General features: G+C 40.9%; 1 protein-coding gene across 10 annotated transcripts in view; it reads right to left on the bottom strand.

Annotated features, from left to right (window-relative positions):
- Positions 1-24,560, bottom strand: part of ATP2C1 (ATPase secretory pathway Ca2+ transporting 1) — a 71,663-nt gene extending 47,103 nt beyond the window's left edge. Inside the window, exons 1-2 of one of the 10 annotated variants that reach the window (XM_027675522.1) lie at positions 2,852-2,870; positions 1,762-1,912 (exon numbers count right to left, since the gene is read on the bottom strand). In XM_027675522.1, coding sequence (XP_027531323.1) covers positions 1,762-1,767 — 6 coding nt within the window. In that variant the 5' untranslated portion in view covers positions 1,768-1,912; positions 2,852-2,870. The other 9 variants (XM_027675521.1, XM_027675524.1, XM_027675520.1 and 6 more) reach the window with 9 other exon arrangements.
- Positions 24,561-25,217: the final 657 nt, after the last annotated feature.

The following is a 25,217-nucleotide window of genomic DNA, read 5'->3' as shown; positions in this document are numbered from 1 at the left end:
AAGTATTTTCCCCAAGATAAAGCTTTTTTATGCGATTTCTATCATACAATTATTACTAATGTTTATGCATAATTTATTTATTCCATGAGAAATACCATCTTTGTTCTACCAGCATTTGGAAGAATTAGAACGGGCCATACTATCACATGCAACTTGACTATAAACTACATCTATGATATACTATTTATTTGGTAACCGAATTATGAGGCATTAAAAGTCTTTCTGCCATTTTGGTTTTGGCACACAGGTATCAGACAGCTACTTTTTTCCCCCCCTCCCAGGTGTAATTCTATTCACTGGTGGTACATCCACCTGCCTTCCTCCACCCACAGCATTGCCCATTCAAAACCCTTTTACTTGCAACACAGTGACTGAAATGCAAAGGCATTGACACCACTTCTATCAGCTCTCCAGCCTCTATAAACAAAGACCAACTTTCCAGAGATGGTCCCCACACTCCAAAATTCCTTCTACCTATTAAGTTCCATGCTCTTTATTACAAATATTCAGTTGGAAGACATAATCAATAGAATTTAAAATATTCTAACACAATTTTAAAATAGGAAAAAAGTTCTGAAATGCCAGATGATAACAACCTACATAAGTTTTCAACATGGGTTGGACTTCACAATTACCACAACCTTCCAGTCATCCAAGGCAACCATGCTTCCAAACAGAACAATATCCAACCATAGAAAATAATTTAGTCTACCCCACAAACTCAATTCAGTTCTTCATTCAAGTCAAGCTATTAAAAAAGCACCTCTCTCTCTTCAGACTGGGGTGGGTGGAAAAGGAGCACCTACATCTCATGTAACTACCTATAGCAAAGGAAATTCAGTAGCCACCTAAAAAAAAACCATCTATCCTCTAAGAATTGTAATAACATAAGAAAGAGGGGGAATCTGTGGTTCTTTTCTTACATATATAGTAATAAAAACAACACATTTTAGGGATTTTCAACAACCAGCATCAAACAGAAAGGGAAACAGACAAAAATCAGGAAAAAAAAATAATAAAAAAAAATTCAATGAAGCTCAAAGTCACTACCACAATCCAAAGAGGCTTTCAAAGTTCCCAGAGCATAAAACTGAGGGCCAACATGAACAAACTGAAATAAGTTCTCAGGTTAAGTCATTTCCAAACCAGACAAGAAGAAGAAAGCATAATAGAGCAACTTATTTCAGTACATAGTTTACAACATGATACCGCATCTTTGAAGTGGCAGAATCCAAAACTTTAGAACTACATTTTTAATTAAATACTGTCCAAGAGAGCAAATTTTAGTCATTTTCAAGAACACAAAAATACACTCAACATAAAATGCAACCAATGCTTCTCAGTTTCACCCTGAAATATAAATTTCAGAAAATCATATAATCTAAGCAAATACCAAGCAACTAATGCTCAGAAGCTCCTATCTAAATAAAATGTTCCTACTCCAAACACACAGGGCACAATAACACATAGAGCACTAAAATGCACAATAGATGCATATCTGAATATCTGCTAACGAGAATAAAATTTGTCTGATAATTAGTTCAAAAAACAGCAGCACAAATAAAGAAAGGCGATGCTCCTGCAATTCTTAAACTACAAAATGCAGATCAAAATTCCTACCACAAGATTAGCACACAAGAGCAACCCTGCAAACCCCTGGAACGGTAAAACATACACACGCACCAGTAGGAGTTGTCACCAAATTGCATGCAAAAATCCTCTTAGCTCCAATGAAGTCAGTGACTCTGATGAGACCTTTACCTTCATTTTCCATCGAAATTGTACTTGAGTCGATAGTTACAAAAGCCTTTAGCAACAGCAGCGCTGGAGCGGGAGCGGAAAGGTGAAGAGAGAAATGCCCCAAAATCCCAGGCAATCACAGTGCTCCCTTTGCCCCCACCTGCAGCAACATCTGCAAGAGAAACCAACGCTAAAAGAGGAAAAAATGGTAAAAAATAATATAAAATTAAAAAAATAGAACACCAGAGCCGAGCCCAACGGGCTGCCAGCGCGGAGCAGCACAGGCACACACAGGGAGCCCGCAGAGCTGTCAGAGACCACCGAGGATGAGGATTAGGATTAGTCGCCTAGCAGCTACAGCACCACGGCGGAGCAGCGCCGCCGCTTCCCCCTCGCCACCAGCACCTTTAACAGCCTCGTCCCGCCCGGGGAGGGGCGTTCGCACCTAAAAATAAACCCTCACCCCAAGTAACCCCCCTTCCCCGCTCTGCCCGCACCCTCAGCGCCAGGCGGGAGGGAAGGGAGCGGTGAAGGAAAGCGACGGCTCCCCGAAGCGACCCCCGCCCCGCAGTCCCCTCGGCCGCCCCGGCCCCGCCCGCCCTGTAGAGCCGGCGGCCGCGGGCAGCGCGGCGGAAGCGGCGTGTGGGAACGGAGAGAGGCGCAAGCGGCAGCTTCTGCACGGCCACCGCCCCGGCCGCGCCGCCTGGCCGCGCCTCTCACCTCGGAGCGCCGGGGCGGCACGGCCGCATCCCCGCTCCGCTCACTTCCGCGGGCGGCGGGGGCCGGGCAGAGGCGGCGGACGGGGCGGGGCGCGGCGGCGGAAGGGCGGGCGGGGCCCACAGGCAGCCGAGCTCCGCAGCCCCGCCGGGGTCGCCCGCTGCTCGCCGGCAGCGGAGGGATGGCGGCTGTTCTGTACTCCCCATATGGCGGAGCGGCTTCACCCACAGCCCGGGGAAGCCCCTCAGGCTGCGGGGCCTTGCCGCGCTGCGGTTGAAAAATAAACGCGTTTGAACACCCTGGCCCCTGGGGCCGCCCCGCCCGTGCCCACCTCTCCCGCCCCAGTGCCCACCTCTCCCGCCCCAGTGCCCACCTCTCCCGCCCCAGTGCCCACCTCGCTGCCCGCCTCGCCTCCCTGCCCGGGCAGGAGCCGCAGGGCACCGCGAGGGAGGCGGGGCGGTGAGCGGCGTTGAGCGGCCGGCGCGGGGGGCGAGGAGCATCGGGCTGTGCTGAGGGGTCCGGCCGTACCCTCAGCCCGCCGCGCTCTGCGCCAGCGCTGGGAGCCAAGCCCGGCCCTCCTGGCGTGGGAAAACAATCCCGTAGCGCCCGCTCGCCACAGTGCTGCTCTGCTGCCGTGAAAATGAGTGTCACGTACCTGGAGTAGAGTCGTAGAATCATCGAGGCTGGAAGAGACCTTTAAGATCATCCAGCCCAACTGTCCACCCAGCACTGCCACTGTAACCCCTAAACCACAAAATCATAACACCCAGCACCAGATCCAGATGCCTCCTAAACACCTCCACCCTGGGCAACATATTCCAGTGCCTGACCACCACAACAGTGAAAAAATTTTTTCTAGTATCCAGTCTGAATCTCCCCTGTCTCAGTTTAAGGCCTTAAGTAGCCGCTATTGGAGTTACAGTACAGGGAGACTAGGCTGGTAGTCCAGTTGGTTTTGCATCACCAAATTATCCTTTTCTTATAAATGTTAGCAAAAGGGAAAAAAAATCAACTCAATAAAAAATCTTAAACACTTCAGGTTTAAGATTTAAACAAACTAGGTTTTAGCTGCCAATCATAAAACGACCAACCCTAATCACTATTTGAATTCTGAGGGGGAAAAATGCTTTACCAATTCAATTATGCTTAGGGAATATTACCTGGAACTCTAGTGCAAGTGCTGAACTCTAAGGCTAGGGAAGTTTTCAAATAAAAGCAACCTCCACCAAGATAATAAATTTTAATTTAAGCTATGATGCACAGCACTACTAAGTACAAAATGCCTTTCAACTTTCAAGGTCAAAAACTAATGAAGACATGCTAATTGTAGGTTTTACACACCATTTCTAAAGGAGCATGACAACATGGTCCTAGAAATGCACTTGCATTAACATCTTGTGATTAACAACCTGTCACTTTGGGTTTGTTTTTCTTCAGCAGCAGAAGAAACCAAACTCAGTCTTTGACAGTTCATAAGCAGCATTTAACAGAACTAAATTTTTAACATTTCAATTAAATCTCACAACCCATAACAGCATGCATCTTGAATTCCTGAGCTAAACAGGGGGAAGTTAAAGAGCATCCTTGCTTTTTTTGAAGCTCTTGAAGGTAACTTTGAGTGCTAATGCAATATAGATTTTTCAATATATTTTGAGAGGTAAAGAAGAGTTAGAAATGCTGACTTAAAGTAGAGGCTCCAGATATTTGCATTCAGAAAACTGAGATGACAGCAGACAGGTTAATTGTTTGGGAATACCTAATACATAATTTCTGACCTGTCCCATATAGTTGCCATGTTACTTGAATATCTCCCTGGTTACTCCATGAAGTGTCCCAGGTAGCACTGTCATTGCAGGAGTGAGTCTCCTCCAAAATAGTGCTTCTGTTAACTTGTGTGTAAGGCAAGCAAAGAACCATGCTGAGATACTCATAATGCTAGTTATAATGCCACAATTTCAACACAAAACTGATGCACAAGTCATTAAGAAAAACATTTTTCTTGGTTACTTGGTTAAAACAGGTAGCTCTTGCTTTCAATGTCATATGTTACCACTAAATGTGAAAAACTTATGTAAGTATTTCCATAAAGGAAAAAACAAAGCCTGTAGGTCCTAATACTGTTAACATACACAACAGGTTTGGACTCCTTTACGCTGTGAAAAGGTTTGGGGAGATGACTGGGAGTTCCTGAACATTATTGAGCTTGTTCACAATTGAGACCTAAATATCCGTGACAAAGTCTGCATACATCCTGTGTTCTTGTGTCTCAAAAGAAGAGAAGAAAGTCAAAAACAAGTCCTACTCTGTAACAACAACTAAAAAAGCTTCATCTCTTGGGCTTAGTCTCTTTCACATTTGCATACATCTGCCAGTCTTACATGCCTGTGACACTGCCAGGCAGGTGGGAAGCACCTCTTCAGCATTATATTAGGACTATATCCATCCTTGAAAATTATATTACTCTTTCTGCCATACTCTACACCTGCAAACAATGTCTGTTTAATTAACAATGCTCAAAGTATTTTATTTCCATCTGCTACTAAATATTGTTTCTTTGAAAATCTTGTCCTTAATATGAGCTTGATCCACAAGAGTATTAGGACAGCCTTAATATCTTCAGGAAGCCTCATAAAAGTTTGTGGCAAAGGCATTATTTGGCAAACCAAAGCACATTATGAGGATATGATTGCAGAGATAAGTCTGAAATTAAAAAATGTTTTGCTTACAGTAACCTATTGTAGCCAGTTGTACTCACAAATTAAAATAATATTTGGTTTACATTTTTTAATCTTGAAAAAAAGTCTTGCAATAAAATGCTCCTCTGAATATCCAATGAGCAAACATGTCTAGTCCCAACAGAATAATTTCAGTGAAAATACGTATACAAATCAGAAAAACATACACAAATTCAATTAGAAATGGCCTAACAGTCTTTAAACTTCAGTTAGATTCTCTTTTTAAAAAAATAGTACTTGGAATGATATGCAATACTGATGGGTTTTGGGGGGGAAAAGACTGAACACTTTAGTGATTGTTACATCACTATTTTCTCTTTCTAGTTCACAGACCTGAAAATACTTCATAAAAACAAGAAAACCTCTGGAAATAGCTTTGCATTCAGGACACAAGAGCATTCATTGACTGCTTAAGCAGCCTCCCCACCCTAGGCTTTCTCCATCTCACAGGTTTAAATGCCACACAGTACTACCTCAGTGTTCTGCAGAAACCAAAAAGAATTCCTGCCACACCACCTCCACCCCCCCCATTCCCTCCCCATCCTTTTCCCCACAGAGGTCTCAAAATTTGCCTCCTGTTGGTGGCCAAGTCAGACTTTGCTTTCTGTGAGTGGCTGTCTAGGTTATCTCAGACCCACAATCCCAAACTCACCCACACCTAAGTTCATGTGGGAACTGACTCATGTCTGGAATAACCCAGTAGATCAGTGAATACAGACTTCTCTAACTAAATCAGAAGTGGTTATTCTGGCACAGCCAAGAGAGTGGAACAAGTATGGGGTGCATGAATAGGTACTGCTGCTTTCAGCACTTTTTCTGACCTCTTGGGCCTTCAGGGCTGAAAACTAGTAATTTGATTAAAGAAATTGGTTGTTTGAGTTTTGTTTACTTGTTTGTTTTTTTTTTTTTAATAGGCAGCTGTAAAAATGCATACCTAGTTTCTGTATGAATCGAGAGGCAACCCAAAAGGCTGGTTTTAGCTGCCTTTCTATTTCTTCAGAAAAGAATTAATTCTGGGCCTCTGGAAAGCTTGGGAAAATGAAAAAGTAATAAATACATTACATTCCAGGTAGTACCATCAATCAGTTGGAATTAAATAAGGGAGAATTCAGTCTAACGGCATTAAACAGATAAGCCTTAAGCTGCAGCATGTTTATATGCAAGCTGAACTTCAAGTTTGGTTTGGTCTTCAGGATCTCAATTCAGCTTCATCTCAACAACTCCCTAGTGCTACAGCACTACCAGAAGCAGTAAAATGTATTTTAATCATGACAAAAATACCTATAACTGCATGGTTCACAGATTGAAGATCCTTCACACAGAATTGTGTTGAAGTCACTTTTCAGGCCATAACAGCCCTTGAAATACTTGTTGCTCTGAAGTGACATTACAGATTCTTTTGAAGTATCCTTTTAAAGATGCATTTGTTTAAAGTCTGTCGGTGTTGAGTAATGGTCATGAAATCTGCAAATTTTATTAATCTAATGAGAATTTGTTTATATATTATAACTAGAGACATTTTTCTGAATCATAACATCAACAGCATTTTAATATGGACAGAGGTTTCTACAGCACTTCAGTTTGGGACAGAAAAGGTTAATACGTGATTCTTCTGTCAAAATAGGCTTCTCAACTATTTGCTTACTTTAGTTATAATTCAAGCTGCCCTCAATACACTGAGCATAATTTAGCTTTTACAGAAGAAAAAAATTAGTTTCTGGTAGGACAGACTTTTATTTGATTTAATCTCATTATTTGTTGTCTTTCATCTGCAAGTCAAAAACTCACCAGTCCTATACAGACTACTTGTATGATTGGAGTCAGGACAGAGGAGGGATGGTACTGGAGCTTCTCATTTACACAGTTTAAATGGCCCATCATTTGTAAAGCCTGTGTTGTATATTTCCTTTCCATCCATGTTCTTCAACTGATAGCTGATAGAAGCAATCACCCCATCTCCAAATAGAATTCTCCAGAGGAAAATCCATGGCAATTCCACTGAAAGTTTGAATGTTTATACATATATGTGTGTGTGTATATATAAAATCAGTTCAAGTTTAAAAGAAGAAAAATGATACAGTCTTCCCAGAGGAAGTAAGTACCATTTCATTTTATAATTCTGAGCATGTTAAGATGTAAAAAACATAGCTACATTTTCAAACTACCTTAGCTCAGCCCTGTCTTGACACTGTACAATTATGCTAATTAGGGAACTTTGGTTTATGGCAGTCAAATTATATTTCACTGATTTTTAAAACACTTAAATTTAACCCTCTCATTCCATCCCTAGGTAGCATCCTTACCAACATTCTATGTTCAGAGAAGGGGTGCAGCACCACAGCAGTTTCAGCTAACAAAATCAGGCTTTGGCAATTGTCCTTTTCCCGGCACTCAGTTCTGCGCAGGCCCTGGCACTGTCATCTCATGGTAACCCAGCAGAGAAGAAAGCCTACCTCACAAAAGGCATTACTGCAGAACTCTCAGAAGTAGTGTAGGAAGGCTGTGTGAAGCAGTGGCAGGACTAAGGGAGTTCCAACCTTAAATCAGTTTTGAACTGTTGTGAACATACACTCTCAGAGCATTCAAGAAAATCGGGTTTAATATATCTGTAACCCTCAACTGTTATCTCAAACCTGCAATTCATCTTCTGTACTTTACTTCTCAATACCTTCTATCTCTCCCACATACTCACTACTCACCTGCCATTCTCTTCCTTCAGCTGCACTATTTTGAAATAGTTACAAATATTAATTGCACAGTTTCCAGAGAGGTTTTCCCTCTCTTTATTTAGGACATACAGAGCTATTCAGCTGTTTGTTTCACCCTCAGTGACTGTTTTCGAAGCTGACTACTCCAGTAAAAGCTTCACTACTAAAGTGGAAGCTCTCACAAGTGCCTCTATTCTATCTACCATAAGTTTCACATTTCCAGAGACATTTTGTGAAGTAAAGATCTAGTTTCACATTGCCTGTAATAGACAGCCAAGAAACACGGCCAAGGAGATTGTGCTCTATAATTGGAATATGCCGTGAAGCAAGTTACTATCGGAAGTCTTAGCTGTGGCGGGCAAAATGCCTTGTTAGTATGTCTGCTACAGGACAAAGACTCCACTTCTCTGCATTGCCAGCTTCAGCTACAGTCATGTTGTGGCCTGAATATAGGAGAAGGTGGAAAACTGTTCCCCGGTAAAGGTGTATGCCTTGCTGAAGGGTTACTACAATTCATTAAACAGCAAAGGAGACACCCCATTTACTTTTAAACTATTTCAGTTACATTATAGCAAGATTTCTGTGGTAGAGAATAAAGACATTTCAACAGTGAAACTATAAACAGTTAAAAAAAAAACAGCAATAGCAAAGTACTTTTGTTTTAATTGATTCAAGGGTAATGTGCCAAGAATTTCAGGAATGCTGCATATATTACAGACAAATAATCTTGCCAAGTCTCTCTTGGAAATTCTTTTTCAAGATCACTGGTGAGAGTAAACCAGTGTGAAGGTACTATTCAGTAAGGAGTTTGCAGTTAATAAACAGATGTTTACGTAGTTGAGAGATTTCAGCTCCTGGCAAGAATAAGATAATCTGTTTGATAACACACTTAAGCATAATATGTTGGGCTGTGAAATTTTATTCAGACTCAGAGCCAAAAAAATTTTATCAAGTGAAAGCATGTGGCAGCTTTTCAGGTTGGGAGAAATTTATTACAAACTTTCATTTTACAGGAAGGTCCACATACCATTTTATTTTCAGAGTCACTACAACGTGTATATAAATGGAAGCCAAATATACAGAGGAGTTTTTCCTCCATTATATCTTTTAAAAAGTGGTCCGAGGTCACACTTTTAAAGCTGGTAGGGGTTACTAATAAAAGTAATTATTGTAGCTTGGTGCGCACGGAGCTCCGCGCCTGGCCGGTGGCCCTGAACACGCCATGCGGGACCCCGCTAGGCTCGGGGGCTGCTGCAGGCGCTGTGCAGGACGCCGCGCCGGCCCGGGGGCTTCGCGCTGCGCGCGCTCTGCGCGCGCGGTTTTGGACCCCAGGCAAGGCCGCGGCAGGAGAAAGGAGAGAAAGGGGGAGCCTTGCCAGCGAGCACTGCACCCCCGTGGAAGATGAGAGCACAGCTTCGGAGCACACAGAGGTTTGCCGTTCCAGGTTTGGGGAGGGAGGGAGAGGGGGAGGGGGACGGAGCAGAGGGATGGGTGTTGAGCTGGCCATGGGGGTCCTTCGACTGGCGGGTGGGAGAGCAGGGCTGTCCCGTATGAAACATCACATCACATGTGAGCAGTGCACCTGGAATTTGTGGTAACACAGTGGGGGAAGGATAAGGTCTGGGTGGACAGAGGGTTCTTTTGATTGATGGGGATCCCGGCCAGGCTGGGGCCTTGTAAGGTACCTCAGCCCTGGACAGGTACGGGGGCCAGAACGGTTGGTCAGTTTGTTTGTTTGTTTGTTTGTTTGTTTGTCTATTTATTTCTTTCGTTTTGGCTCTCCTGCGGCAAATGCCTAGGTTTGGCATGTTCTGGATATATTTGCTTTGCTCTGTTACAACCTGAAAGAGTGGGCAGGACAAAGGGTTGTTACTGGAAATAAAAGACTTGCCCAAATCGTTCTAACAGGAACGTAGCCTATGTACCCCTGTGTGGTTGCGAGCTATGCTGGCGAGGGTTCATGCCTTCGGTAGGGTCGCCCATGCCAGACAGGTCAAAACCATAGGACCAGATAAACTACATCCCTGGGCAGGATGAGCTCATTAGCCTTCTGGCAGTCATCCTAGGAGAAGGACAACTCTCATCCCAAACCCGGGCAGATGGAGCTCGCTTAGCCCTGGAAGGCCATCCATCTCAGAGAAGGTCACTCTAATCAAACCTACGTCCTGAGGACCTCGCTGCCACCGTCCAAGCTTGCTCGGCCCTGGCAGATGAACCTCAGGATTAAAGGGTGGGTTCAGTTCCGCGCATACTGCATCTCACCTAAAAAATCCATTGCGCAGGCTTGAAGGCTTTACCCACATGCAAAAAGTCCTGTAGCGACGGGCGAGGGTCGAAACGGTAGGTGAAAGATGCACTGGGAGCCGCAGACTCAACCCTGCATACAGGCGGTTCAGGATATTGGTCATTTGAGACTGACGGAGATGAGAGTCTCTTGGGGCAGCACCCTGAACGACCAAGCAGCCTTTTCAAGGACAGCACTGCTTGCTCCACTCGGAGAGGGGCCTAGAAAAGGTGGCCTAAACAAAGCTCATCTCCACCTTCACCCGGTTGGTTAACCGCAGACCGACGGGCATCTTCTTCCAATGCGGTCGCACAAAGAGCAAAAGACAAAGGCATGCACCTGCCTCCAAAGGTGTACTCAAATTAACTCTAGCATGTTGGAACATCAGAACCATGCTCGATTCTGCCAATAGTGGACGTCCTGAGCGACGTTCTGCCCTAATTGCCCATGAACTGGCTCGTCTCAACATCGACATTGCTGCTCTCAGTGAAGTTCGCCTTCACGAGGAAGGCAGCCTCAGAGAACATGGTGCCGGTTACACACTCTTCTGGTCAGGTAAGCCCAGAACCGAAAAACATCTCTCAGGTGTCGGCTTCATGATCAAAAACTCCATTGTCCCTAAACTCGAAAATCTGCCGACAGGTCACTCTGACCGCATTATCTCCCTACGCCTTCCACTAAACAACAAGCAACACGTTGTCATCTTCAGTATATATGCCCCAACTCTCCAAGCTGACCCTGCTGAAAAAGATAAATTTTACACTGACCTGCGCTGTCTTACCCAAAAGGTGCCCGCAGATGATAAGATCATTATCCTTGGTGATTTCAACGCCAGAGTAGGTAAGAATTTTGAAGCCTGGAAAGGAGTATTAGGCAAGCATGGTGTTGGAAACTGCAACGATAATGGTCGACTTCTGCTAGAATTCTGTGCGGAGCAACAGTTCACCATCACCAATACTATCTTTCAGCAGAAAAATAGTCTGAAGACAACCTGGATGCACCCCAGGTCTAAGCATTGGCACCTCATTGATTATGTCTTGGTGCGACAGAGAGATGTCCGCGATGTCCTCCATACCCGCGTGATGCCCAGCGCAGAATGTCAAACAGACCATCGGCTTGTGCGCTGTAAACTCAACCTTTATCTCAAATTCAAACCCAAGAGGGGCAGTATCCCAAGGAGAAGACTCCAAGTTAACGATCTCCAATCAGCCACAGTAAGAGAAAGATTCCAGGCAAACCTTCAAACTAAGCTTGATAACCATTCCACAGATTCTGCAGTTTCCTCTCCCGAAACAATTTGGCAGCATATTAAAAGTAGCATCCTGCAATCCTCTGAAGAATCCTTAGGGTTCTCCCTCAAGAAGAACAAGGACTGGTTTGATGAAAATAATCAAGAAATCCAGGAATTGTTGAGGAAGAAGAGAACCGCCCACCAAGCACATCTTGCACTGCCTTCCTGTCACGCTAGAAAAACAGCCTTTCGTCTTGCTTGCAGCAAGCTCCAACAGAAACTCCGTGACATCCAGAACAAATGGTGGACCGATCTAGCTGCAAAAACTCAACTATGTGCAGATACAGGGGATCACAAAGGATTCTATGAGGCCCTGAAAACAGCATACGGGCCTACATACCAAGTCCAAAGCCCACTACTCAGTGCAGATGGTCAAACGCTTCTGACAGATCAAACCTCCATTCTGAATAGATGGTCTGAACACTTTCAGACTCTTTTCAGTACCAACCGTGTAGTACAAGACTCAGCAATTCAGTCCATCACACAACAACCAGTGAAATACGAATTGGATACTGCCCCCACTCTAGGAGAAACCCTCAAGGCCATACAGCAGGTGAAAATCGGCAAGGCAGCTGGGGTTGATGGAATTCCACCTGAAGTCTGGAAACATGGGGGCCTTGCACTCCATGCTAAATTTCATGAGCTTGTGGTGCGCTGTTGGGAACTAGGCGAACTACCTTCAGACCTTCGTGATGCAGTCATCATCACCTTGTATAAGAAGAAAGGTACTAAATCAGACTGCTCAAATTACCGTGGTATTACTCTGCTCTCCATTGCTGGCAAAATCTTGGCAAGAATACTCCTGAACAGACTAATACCCGCTATAGCAGAAGAAATTCTACCTGAAAGTCAGTGTGGCTTCAGAGCCAACAGGAGCACCACAGACATGATATTTGTTCTCAGACAACTGCAAGAGAAGTGTAGGGAACAGAACAAAGGTCTCTATGTAACCTTTGTCGACCTCACCAAGGCTTTCGATACTGTGAGCAGAAAAGGTCTTTGGCAGATTTTGGAACGTTTAGGTTGTCCCCCCAAGTTCCTTAAAATGATCATCTCACTTCATGAGGATCAGCACGGCCAAGTCAGATATGGCAACACACTTTCTGAGCCCTTTCTAATAAAGAATGGTGTGAAACAAGGCTGCGTTCTCGCTCCTACCCTATTCACAGTCTTTTTCAGTATGATGCTTCAAAGGGCCTCGGCAGACCTCGATGATCAGGACGGTATCTACATTCGATATCGTACTGATGGAAGCCTATTCAACCTAAGGCGACTGAAGGCCCATACTAAGACCCTAAACCATCTTGTCCGGGAGCTGCTCTATGCTGATGACGCCGCCCTTGTTGCCCACACAGAAGCAGCTCTGCAGCGTTTAACATCCTGCTTTGCAGAGGCTGCTGAGCTCTTTGGGCTGGAAGTCAGCTTAAAGAAGACAGAAGTTCTCCATCAGCCTGCACCTCAGGAAGTCCCCCACCGTCCCCACATCACCATCGGCCAGTCAGAACTCAATTCAGTCCAACAGTTTAATTACCTAGGCAGCCTCATCTCCTCAGATGGTAAGATTGATGGGGAGATAGACAATAGGTTAGCGAAGGCATACAGTGCTTTTGGAAAACTCCATAAACGAGTTTGGCGTAATAAACACTTGAAGAAAAGCACCAAGATCAGTGTTTACAGAGCCATAGTGCTGTCTACTCTTTTATATGGTTCCGAATCATGGGTCATCTACCGCCACCACCTGCGTCTCCTAGAACGCTTCCATCAACGCTGCCTCCGTACAATCCTTAACATCCATTGGTCAGACTATGTGACCAATACATCTGTTCTCGAACAGGCAGCAATCACAAGTATTGAGGCCATGCTCCTGAGAACGCAACTGCGTTGGGCAGGGCACATCTCTAGGATGAAGGACCACCGCCTCCCTAAGATCCTGCTCTATGGTGAACTTGCCACTGGCTGCCGCAAGAGAGGAGCTCCAAAGAAAAGATACAAGGACTCCCTGAAGCAACAACTCAGCCTCGGGCATATTGATCACCATAACTGGTCCACTCTGGCCTCTAATCGGGAGGCCTGGAGACAGACCATTTATAACGCTGCTGATGCTTTTGAGAAGGCACGCAGGATCACTCTTGAGGAGAAAAGACAACGCAGAAAGAATCGAACCTTGCAGAATATACCATCTAAGGAGTCTTTCTGCTGTGTCTTTTGCAACCGGACTTGCCTTTCTCGTATTGGCCTTTTTAGCCACCAACGCGCTTGCATGAAAAATGGGTAGAGCCCTTCCCAAATCTTCGTTCGCGAAGCCTAGCCATGATGATGATGAATTATTGTAGCGTGCTTCTATTGCAACTACGTGCTCTAGCGTAAAAGACCCCTAACCTTAAGACGGGCCCAACTGGTGAATAGAAAGACTAAATTTGTATTCAGATGCATTCTTAGTCAAAGTCAACAATAAGGCTGCAAAGGGAAGAGTAAAAACTGCACACACAAGTTATGTAACACTTAGAAACTTAGTAAAGTACGCTTAGCAAAATTACTCAAATTTTACAAGGTTATTCTGACCTGGTTCCCTACCCATCTACACAAGCTTGTGTGAGGACAAATTCAAGGTGGGAGCAAGTGCTCAGAAGTGTTTCCATACCTCTGCTGATGAATATCAATACTCAGCACAAGGGAATTAAAAAACAAACATCCATTTCACAGAAGGCTCCCGTCTACCTTGGGAAAATGTGCTAAAATATTTTGCAGCAACTCTTACAGCCTAACTCTTATATTAAATAATTAAATAATGGATCACATTCAAGTCCATGAATGTGACAATGAATCCAACTAAAGGTTGGATATAGCCCCAGCTGAAAGTGACAGGAGTGGATATAGGAAGGACAAACCCTACAGGTATATCGTATGAATTGGGAGGGTATATTCTACAAGCCTGTCACAATGGGAAGGTTAAAAGGGCCCTGAGGTGCCCCTCTGTCTCCTAGTAATTCAGCAACTAACATCAGCTGCATCCCGTGCATCTGCAACAAAGCAAGAAGTACCAGAGGAAGATTTAATTTAAAAAGAGTTGAAACTCATACTGTAGGCCCTCCTCCCCACCTTCTGACTAGTGGGGACATTCAGTACGAATTCAGCATGCTAACTGCCTATTCAGAAGGAAGAAAAACAAAGTTTCTCATTCAATAAAAGTATTAGGCAGTACCCATTCCATCTTTGAGGGCCTCCAACCTGATCCAGATCTATTGAGGAGTTCTGAGGAAACAACTCTATTTATAATAGACTACAGAAACTGGTAGTGATAAATCAGTGAAAATATTGTCTCCTATTTGAAGTTCATCTTACAGTAAATTATAGCCCTAAAGTTCCTGTATGCTATTTAAAAGCTGACCAAAATATTTTGGTATCTAATGAGAGGCATGATTTCTGTCCTATATCTTTCATATTTCATATAATATATTTAAGGTCAGAAGATGTATTAAGATATTGTTATAAGATCACATTATATTTCTATTATTCCTATCATATCTATCATTTATTTAATCATAATCTGTTTATCATTAGTTTATCATTAGGTTATATCAAATAATATATCTATCTAGACATATATCTATGACTTATTTAATATGCTGAAATAAAAAGATACCAAGCTGTAAATGTTCCTGATTCATCACTCATTCACCTGTGGAAAATCATTCATCAAAGCAAAAAAAAAAACTAAAACAAAACAAAACTATCATTGGAAGCCTGTAACATTGTAGGAGCCACGTGGATTAATTAGAAGTCACTTATGTGTGTATGCATTGTGAACTAAAACCTTGACTTTGCTTCTCTTGAAGTTGCAGAACAGGACTCGTACAGTATTTTCTTCAGGCGATACAGATTTCAGTAAGCTAGGTGCTTTAAAGAATTTGTCTTTCATGTCTCCCATAATTTTCGCTCCAAATTGTTTTCTCTTTTTTGAAAAGTTGATCTTTGGTTGTTTACAGCCTCACATCTTTAACATGTATGTACAGTCTGGTGCTGTTTTTCATTTCCAAGGACAGATTACAAAGGATTTAGAATAAAATAACCTTAGTGTTTCAGTTTTTCCTGTTTATAAAGTCTGTTTTACCCTAAACCATAGCCTTACTGGAATATCTAAAGAGAGAGAGAGCTAGGTTTGAATAAATTAAGCATTGCAGCAATTAAGCTATTACATCCTACAGAGTGTAATCAAGATACTGCTTCTAGGGTCAAAGCATAAAGAATGCAGAACTGTAGCAGAGAAACTAGTGAGGAAAAAAAAGGTCCATTTTTAGACTTGCCGAAACCTCTAAAAATAGCATTTTCCTTTGCAGTTTGTGACAGGAGAAAACCACCATTTCCCCCCACAAGCCATAGGCCACTAAAAGAAGTATATCCACGTTGAAGAAAAGAACAGGTGACTTCATTTTTGCAACCCTGTACACAATGGCTTCTGATCCCAATGAGAACTTTTTAGCAAATGTTTTCTAATGAGTTTCAGGTTTATTGCAGGTATACAAGCTTCACAGGCACTTCTCTTTAAACAGAACTGTGATTTGGGGTTTTTTTTTGTACACTTATATGATTTTGAAACAGCCTAGTCATTGGTGACAGTAATTCCATTCAACATCTTGCCCTTCCATGTGAAATTAGTCCTGCTCAAACACAGTGCCTCTTGCAGCACTGTAACTGAAGGAGTAACTCCATGAAATTTGTTCAGGTTTAAAAGTTTCTAACAGCAATGTCAGCACTTCTGAGTCCTATATATAAGATGGTTGCAAACATTTTTTCTTTATGTTAGCCCTCACTTAAAATTCCATGTGTTACCATGAAAGGCAACCACTATTATTAAGATTGCTGTTACTAATTCAGGTTCCCCCCTTTGTTCTGAGGGCTGAGTTTAGGCTGTAGTAGCCTATAACAAACTTGCCGTTTATGCAAAGTAAATACCATAAAGAGGCTTGACATGGCACGAATGCCAGAGAAAGGCTACAACCAAAAGCCCAATTCCAATAACACTGCTGTGTTTACAGCATTTGTAATTCCTGGGCTTTAATAGCATATTGTTTGATGTCACATGCTGGTTCATGGAACCGTGCCATTATATCAAAGAAGTTTTCCTGTGCTGAAAAAAGTTCCTAATCTTTTCAATTGCATAGAAAATCTGGAAAGTATGAACCTCAAAACTTCAATAGGAAGGCCAAATGAAATTGCTTTGAAAAGAAACAAGAATTTGAAAGGCTAAATAATTGTTGTAATTGTTGGGATTGACAGTCCTAGAATTTCTAACATTCAAAATCATTTTCACCTAGCCTTTTTTAAATGCCTCTTGAGCAGTTTCTGCTCTAATTATCTTTAAAATATGGTAAAAAATAGAGCTGCTATATTTCTGTCTAATTTCCTGGGGAGAAATGTAAATAAATACATGTGTTACTGAGTGCATATGAGCTCAGTACCTCTTAACTGTAGCACATGTTCAGTACATCTGATGGTGCAATAAGCTAGTTCAAGAGGGCACAGCTGAAGAAATTCAATTAAGAAAAGAGAAATCAAGCATCTGGGGTTTTTCACTGTCTCAGAATTTTAAATGCTATCTAAATTTTGATAGGTTCCTTGTCTTTCCATGACATTAGAAATGCTAAAATGAAGGTTCCATATATTAAATCTAATCTGTATCTGGCAAACTTATTCTTATATGAAAAAGAGAAGAAACAGTGGGATAGGACAGAGGTTTTTTTAAGTTAAAAGTAATCTGTTCCCTTTATACACAAATAAAGCTTCAGTAATGGAATATGTCTTAGTTTTCAAATCTTCTCTTGGCTTTCAATCCTTGACATACTTGTGTTTACATACACTGTTCTACCAGTTATTCAAATAATGCTGTAAAAGTTGAGCTTAAGGATTAAAGAGAGAATAAGCTTTCTACTGCACAGCCTATTCTGTTAAGGTTTTTCATTTCACTAGATTTGAGAAGTGGCAGCCAGCCTCCCCATCCCCAAGCAATAGTTGTCAGGAGTAACCATTCAGTCCGGCCTAAGTGAGGGTCAGTGAAGACTAAGTCAAGTCTCACCTAAGTGAAGAATTGTAGAATCATAGAATTGTTTGGGTTGGAAGGAACCTTAAAGATCATCTACTTCCAACCTCCCTGCCATGGGCGGGGACACCTTTTACTAGACCAGGTTGCTCACAGCTCCATCCAACCTGACCATATCTGACTGAGATGATAACTGTGTCACAAAAAATGCCTAAATGAAAAACAGTATTTCAGGAAATGTAATACAATCATATTTTAATTGTAATACTATCCTATTTTAGATGTCAACGGTGTAAGAATTCTTCAGCAGATCTTTCATAAACTTAGACTCCGAAAATAAATAAGCATTGACCATTTAGATTAATATGTTTTCAACATATTAAAGTAAGAATTTGAATAGTAGAAATCATTAGACAAGAACTGCCAGAGTCCATAAGCAGCTAGATAAGTTCTTCAAGATGCTAAGGGACCACAGCTCCTTTTTGCTTTTGTCAAAAAGGGAGAAGCTCAGTGCCCGATTATGATCATTGTTTAGCGTGGTGCTTCCTTCAAGTGGTTTGTATTAGTTGTTGCTTTCTTATGACAACACCAACACCTGCTCATCTTAAAATATATCTGTATAGATAGACATAGCATATGCTTGAAAAATTGTGTAGTCATGTCCGACAAAAAGCAGTGAAAACCTAAACTGTGGTTGAAATATAAGATGTTAATTCAACAAAGATGTTTATCTGAAGGACAAAACATTCGAGCTTTGATACCACTGATCATAATTCAAGCAGAAAATCTCCTTAGGGAAAAAAAAATAATCTACACATCCTTGGAAAACTTCAGACAATCCTGACAGGAATTTCTATGACTACAAGAGAAAGTCTAGCATAAAGCCAAATCAGACCAAATGGGTAATTGTTCTGATGCAATCTCTCAAATATTGATCCAAATGACCCTATAAGAAGCTAATGTGACAAAGAGGATACATCTCTATTAGAAGATTTAGAGTTTTCCAAATGAATTTGTGAACTGCAAGGAACTGTTAAAACATAGTAATCACTTTGACACGATGGTCTTAAGCATAAAATATTAAACAACATAATATCCATCAGCCCCAGAGAATCACAAAGTATTTCAAATTCTGGACATTCACCAACTGAGGGATACACAGCACTCAGAGCTTTTTATGCTTCAGAACGCAAAGAAGAGAAGTTAGGGAAAATGTTTCATTAGAGAAATGAGTCAGGCCTCTGTTGAACCACGAAAATCATAGCACCTTAATCATTCAAAGCAAGCAGCATTTTTAAAGTGTCATCTCAAATTTAACATAGAGTTTTTACACAGTAAAAAGTAAAAATACCACTATTAATAAATAAACTTAACTTGACATGATAAAGCCATTATAATGAATTTTTCATTAATGGCTATATAGATTGCACTTATACTGGAAACTTGAGGCACCTACAACAAATGTTATCTTTAGATACAGAAATCTTTAGAGAAGCAAAACAAAGTCAGGGTGCCCCATTCTTTTTTCTTTTTCTTCTTTTTTTTAAATCTAGTAGTAGCATTTGAACTGCCACAGCCATAATACAAGCATTATCACTGTTACAACACCAGCAATCATAGATCCTATCCCTCCTATATACACCGAGAGACAGCATCACTTCCAGGAAGAGGTTAACTCGTGGGGGATGGGAGGTACTGTTAATCTCAGTGCAGAGGGCAAGTGCCAGCTATTTCAGCAAAAGCTGATAGATCTTTTCTTGGATAAAGTAATGTCCTGTTCAGACCCTTTAGCTGCATCCCCAATATCTCATCTCCAGGCTAACTAGATGCCTGAAGTTGTTCCCATGTGGAAGAGTTGATTCTTGCAAAAGTCTCGAGGATATGGAATTTTTACTTTAAAATGCCTGTAGTCCAATAATTTCAGGAACTGTGTGTCAAACATACGTCAGATTCAGTTACACTAATGTTGCTTTGCATACAATGACTACATTTACAGAAAAAGTTCAGCAGTGCCATTTTGATTCAACTAATGTAGATTCCGTAAGGAATTATTTCTTTGTTCCGGGATGACTGTATATGTAACAGAACTTTGGTCTGTAAACTGTGCACAAAGACTATAACCTCTATTTCACCTGTATAAAATCTTTTATAAGCATCTCTAACCACTCAGTATGGGCTGAGCACAGTTTAATTATTCCAAATGTTAAATACAGATTGAAATGTGCACCTTATATCCTATTTGCATGAAGCCTGTGAGCTTTTTTCTCCTTGATTAAAGATCCATCCTTTGTGAGCACTGCCTTCTTCAAAGAGAGTGTTAATTCCTCAGTTACTTTGAGATAAGACTTTGTTAAACTGGACAGAGTTGCTACTTTTGAGGAAAACAAAAGATAAAGCAAAAGAACAATGCACTAAATGAGCAAGCATCTGATAAGCTCTGTTAGGAGAAGATCCTCACAAGAGAATGTGTACTCTGTTCCTGTAGTCCTCAGAAGGACCTACAAATCCTGCCCATCACAGTTAGGACAGTGATTTGAAGGAAAGACAGCTTAATGCAACTCAGCATAGATGCTATTACCCACTTCTAATCAAATTAATTTAGAAAGCAGTGACTGAATTGAGAATAGTGAACTTGAAAAAGACAAATATGTTTTAATGCCAATAGCTCTCTTATGACATTTAGGAGAATACCCTGTCTAGTCTCCACAGTCTTGTGTCCTCTGGTTGACTGACTTATTAACTGATGGAGCTGCAGCAGAGAATCAACCACTACCAGATATACAAGTCAAGGATTTTCCTAGGTAGGTTCTCCAGAGTAGGGTTTGGGATTTTTTCTTTTTATTATCTGAGAAGCACCAACACTGATAGGAGCTTTTCCAGGACATGAAGTACTTATGATTGTTCTCCCCTGCATGATCTTTGACGAAATGTTGCTCTTAAAGGCAGTTTTAATAGGATGCCTCCCCTCTTACCAACCAGCCTTATTTTCATTAAGTGTGTGGGTGTTTCACGTGTTTGAGACTCTTCTATCCATGAGTTCTGCAGTTACTGGGGGAGAGGAACAGATACAGAAAAGAGGCTGAAAAGGGTTCTGCCAAAGCAGCTGTGTTAATTGCTAAATACACATATACTCTCAATGCCAAGCACAATGTACAAATCATTCCATCTGCCTCAGCTCTGGACTCCTGGAGCTCATTTAGTGGTTTCCCTAAAGGATCAGACCCCATCTCATGTAATTCTCATGTACAGAACCTCACTGATGGTATCACTCTGGTGCTCCTATGCATGAACTCTTAGCTAGAGAAATGATTTTAGCATTTACCTTATGGCTGGTGTGTAACTAAGAAATAATTCTAAAGAAGTATTGGCTGCAAAGGCTGTATGAAATGTCTTACTGCTAGGATTCAGAAGGAGAGCTGGAGGTTTCTCAGTACAAAACAATTTCCTTTAGGATTGGTCACATGCCCTTTGGAAGCTAATTGTGAAACAAAAAAGCATCCTGTGGTTTCTTTCAGAAAAAATTTTTTATCTGGGTCCAACTGGAATTTTCAACAGGAAGTATAAGTTTTATGGCCATGTTTTGGAAAGAGGTAACATTGCAATACTCTTGAAAAGTAATTTCCTCAAATGCTAATGAGGTACACTCTAAGTAGCAACAAAGGCAAAAAAATTACTTCTTGCTTTGCCAAATGATTTGAAAAAATACTTCAAGGAAAGGAGATAACCCTGCCAGCATAAACACAATTAAATAAGCCACATACATGCTTTCTATTGTATTTTATCTAAACAGAGAGGCCTCTTAAACACATTGAAATAATAGATCTTTTACGTTTGACAACAAAATAAGTGGCATGTTTCATTTCCTTACTCAGGCTGAATTAATATTAAATACCTCATACCTTCCAAGAACTTAATCATAATAATTTTAATGGAAAAATTCAATGTATAGAATTATGTAAGATTTACTCTTCAAAAATACATATTCCCATAAGAAATAGCTGTAGAATTCTAGATAAAAGCCTCATTTAACCAGAATTACCTCCTAAACTCAACTATGCTGTTAAAATGTCACTTATTCTCAAAGAAACTCTACCATGTAGCCATAAAACACATTTTCATACCATTTCTATAAAGCCTGTTAAAATGCTTTCTGATTTGTGTGCTTTAAAACATTGAAGTTTTAAAGAAAAATCTCAAAAATCATAAATAATTCCATTATTGGATCATACCAATACTCCCTGAAGTCCATGTTCCTTGGTCTGATATGTTCAGTAAGGAGTGATTCCAGAAGGTGATCCAAGAAAGGAGACATTCAATACACTGCTAGTATTGAAACAGTCTTCCTAAACCATACTGTATACCTGAAGCAAGTAAGTTTATCCTTCTTAGTATAAGTCTGGATGTTCTTATCTATACATATGTTCTTCTTATAATCTGTTTGTCTCTTGGACTTCATAAGAATCTGTGGTAATTTCCAGAATCTACTTTTTCTGAACAATATACATTTCTTTCACAGCTTTAGGTTTTAATGGAATACTTGATGTCTAATGCTCTTAATGATGATCAGTTTCTAAGCAACTAGTAAACAGGATTTTTTAGTTGTCTAGTTTCCAGAGGAAAATGCAGCTCATTAAAGTGAGCACGCTGAGCTAACCTCAGATTGAAGCCATTACACTTATTTTAATGTTGTATTTCATTTAAAATGTTTGATCAGAGAACAAGTCTCCTAGGATGCATAACTTTTCTGGAACATCACAATGAACAGCAGTCCTTCAACAAGCCTCATTACATTCAGTGCACAATATCAATGTAAAGAGAATGGATAGTAGCATCACATTGAGTTCATTTTATATTGATAAAGCTTTGTGTCTCGAGACTAATATGGTAATAACCACATCAATGTTTGTTTTGATTAAATGGATTCCTTCCAGCAGTAGAAGCAGCAGAGTCAGAAGCATACTGTACTGAAGATATTCACATTCTTATGAAAAAGGAATGATTAAATTTACCATCAAGTTACAGGTTCCATCAATGAATGTTCAGGTTATAACTGGTCTATGCATCCTTTGAAGTTAAGCTGTCAGGACAAACCTTGAACAACTCGAAAGTTTTTAGCCAACTATCTCTGCATGCATCCTTCACTTGCAATTTCTGCCTCTGTGACTGGACAAGAATCACTGTGCACATCAGACGAAAGCTATCAGAACAGAACATGACAATAGCAGAGTTAGCATGAACCCTCAGCTCTCTGGAGCTTTAATTTAATGCCTGTTGAGATCAGTAAAGAAGTGAATATGGAGAAAACAACAACAAAAACCCTCAAAGAGAAAGCAGTTATCTACTGATAACATTTATTAGAAGACATTAAGGCAGTATTAAGCAAACAATCCCAAGGACTTACCCTCCTAGATAAAAGAATGTGATCCTCAGAAATAATGAGCTTATTCTCAACACCATGAAGGGCAACCTCCCAAGCAAAACTGTACTTCCCACCCCCCAGTGTTTGTAGAGTCAAAGCAGCAAGTGTTACTATGTAGTGAATATCAGCCCTGCCATCATCTGACAAACCGAAGGAGAATGAGTAAGATGTTTCTTTAAGCATGTAGTGCTTGAGCTGTTAGCCATTGTAAACACATTAAGAGCAAGAAAGAAAATGATGAACATTACTGTACCAAAACAGGAAAAGCAGATTTGACTCCCACCTCCCGCCAGTTACAGCCCTGGAACTTTTTTTTTCCAAAATATATCATGGCAAAGGAATGTGTCTTTCTTTGCCTGATGACCTCTCATTTGGAGAAGTACGCTATTCAGTATCATTTAGCACACAAAAAGAACAAAGAAGTTTAACTGTTTCAAAGAAAAGCAGAATTTCAGCTCTTGTATAGACTTCTTCTGAATGCTCACCTCATAGCTTAATATTGAGCACATATTGGATGAAAAAGAACAGTAACTCATTAGATACAGCCTCATTCCAGACTAACCACTTCTCCCCTGTCCCGTGCTAAACAGCTTCCATTTCCTTGTGAAACAGCAACAGATTCAGATTACAATTCAGTTCTAAGGATATTCATTTTGCATTTAAGTCAAGAAATCATGATCTACCAAAACATTTAAGAAACTAGGGTACAAGCTCTACTGCCAAGACTGCAACCTTTTATTTGCACATGACAAAGGGCCAGAATACTGACCAGTCCATACACCCGATCTCAGAAAAATGAACAATTCTTAGCAAAGATAAAACCCTTACAGAATAGCAGAGAACAGCACAGCATAAGGTTTATGACTAAGAGAAGAGTTAAAAAAGGGAAAGTCTGGTTTATTTTATATACCTATTAAGGAACTAATTTTCTCAAATATTCCCCCCTTAGCATAACAAGCAGATTCAAGAGTAAGTTTAACAATTTTTTCAATCAGGTAGTATGGACATGAGTGATTCAAGATGAACTTGAATTACACTGAAAACAGCTCATGACAGCAGTGAAATATGGATTTTTGTGGTCTTCAACAGACAGGTAATGACTATTTAAAGCTTCACAGTCTTACACCCCAATTGCTTTAAGTGTCCAATAATTTCCTCGGAATCAAAAATTGTTTGTTCTCAGAGCAAATTTTTACAAATTCACATTGCTCTCATAAAATCTTAAACATACCCATTACTCACAGATACTGACATTTAGAAAACAGTGCAGCTAAACTTCTGATCCTCTCCCTTTAAGATATAGCCCACAGGGTTACAATTGAAGGGGTTTTTTAATTTGCTTTTACCTTTTCTTGAATTCTCTTGTCTTTCACTGTCGATACAAGTTTCCAAATCGCATGGATAGGAAGCTTTATAAAATAGGAGAAGACAGATTTATGCAGCAGATTATCCATAATTTAGGCAATTTCTCTTACTGCTTCCGTATTTGGAATTCGAGATATGAATGCATGTTTTCTGCCTCTCCCCAAAGACTGGTAGTCCTCGACTGTTGCACAATCCTTTTCTGCAGAGCAACTAGTGAAAATGAAAACATCAAATGCAGAGCCTACAACAAATGACTAGTGTTGAAGTGCCACAAGGGCAGTGTGAGCTGAAAGAATTGAGGGGCAGTTCTACCAAATGCAAATCATTTCCCTGGCAGTGTGCTCCAACAGCTCTTCTGGTAAGAACATTCTGCTGCAAAAATCAAATAGCAAAAACTAGGTCCTGGTTTTTTTTACCCCTCCTAATGCCTCTTAAAGCTTGTTCAGCTGCAGTAAAGAGGCTAGAAAACTGCTGTTTCTAGCATATTCCCCCCCTCCTCCTCAAGCTGTATTTCACTAGCTGCACTGTCTGATTTCACTTTTGTTTCACATACAATCCTGTTATGTGGATTTCAGCCAGATTAATGCTTTCTTTCATTCTCCACTTTCTAAACTGGAACTGCAAGGCACCAGTTACAAGACATAACAATGCAAGCTCAGATAAAGCTTAGCTTGCAACTGGGGCTTTGAATCTTACCTGCAAACTCATTTCCTTTCAAGTCATTACGTTTGTCTTTGTGAGCCCTTCTCTACTTTGCACCTTTGATCAGCAGACAAGTAGTAAGTATTTGTCTGGCTTTTGTAGTGGATGGAAAAGCAGCAAAGCACATTTCCATCAATTATCATCCTAAATTCTTGAGTTTGGTAGTTATAGAAGTTTGGGTTGGTGTCTCCCCCTCTCTTTTGTTGTCGATCTTTTAAG

Source organism: Neopelma chrysocephalum, unplaced genomic scaffold (assembly GCF_003984885.1).
Source record: "Neopelma chrysocephalum unplaced genomic scaffold, ASM398488v2 Primary Assembly neopelma1_26, whole genome shotgun sequence".
In the NCBI taxonomy this organism is placed as follows: domain Eukaryota; kingdom Metazoa; phylum Chordata; class Aves; order Passeriformes; family Pipridae; genus Neopelma; species Neopelma chrysocephalum.
Note: the sequence above shows the minus strand (reverse complement) of the source record. Positions and strands in the feature narration are given on the sequence as shown.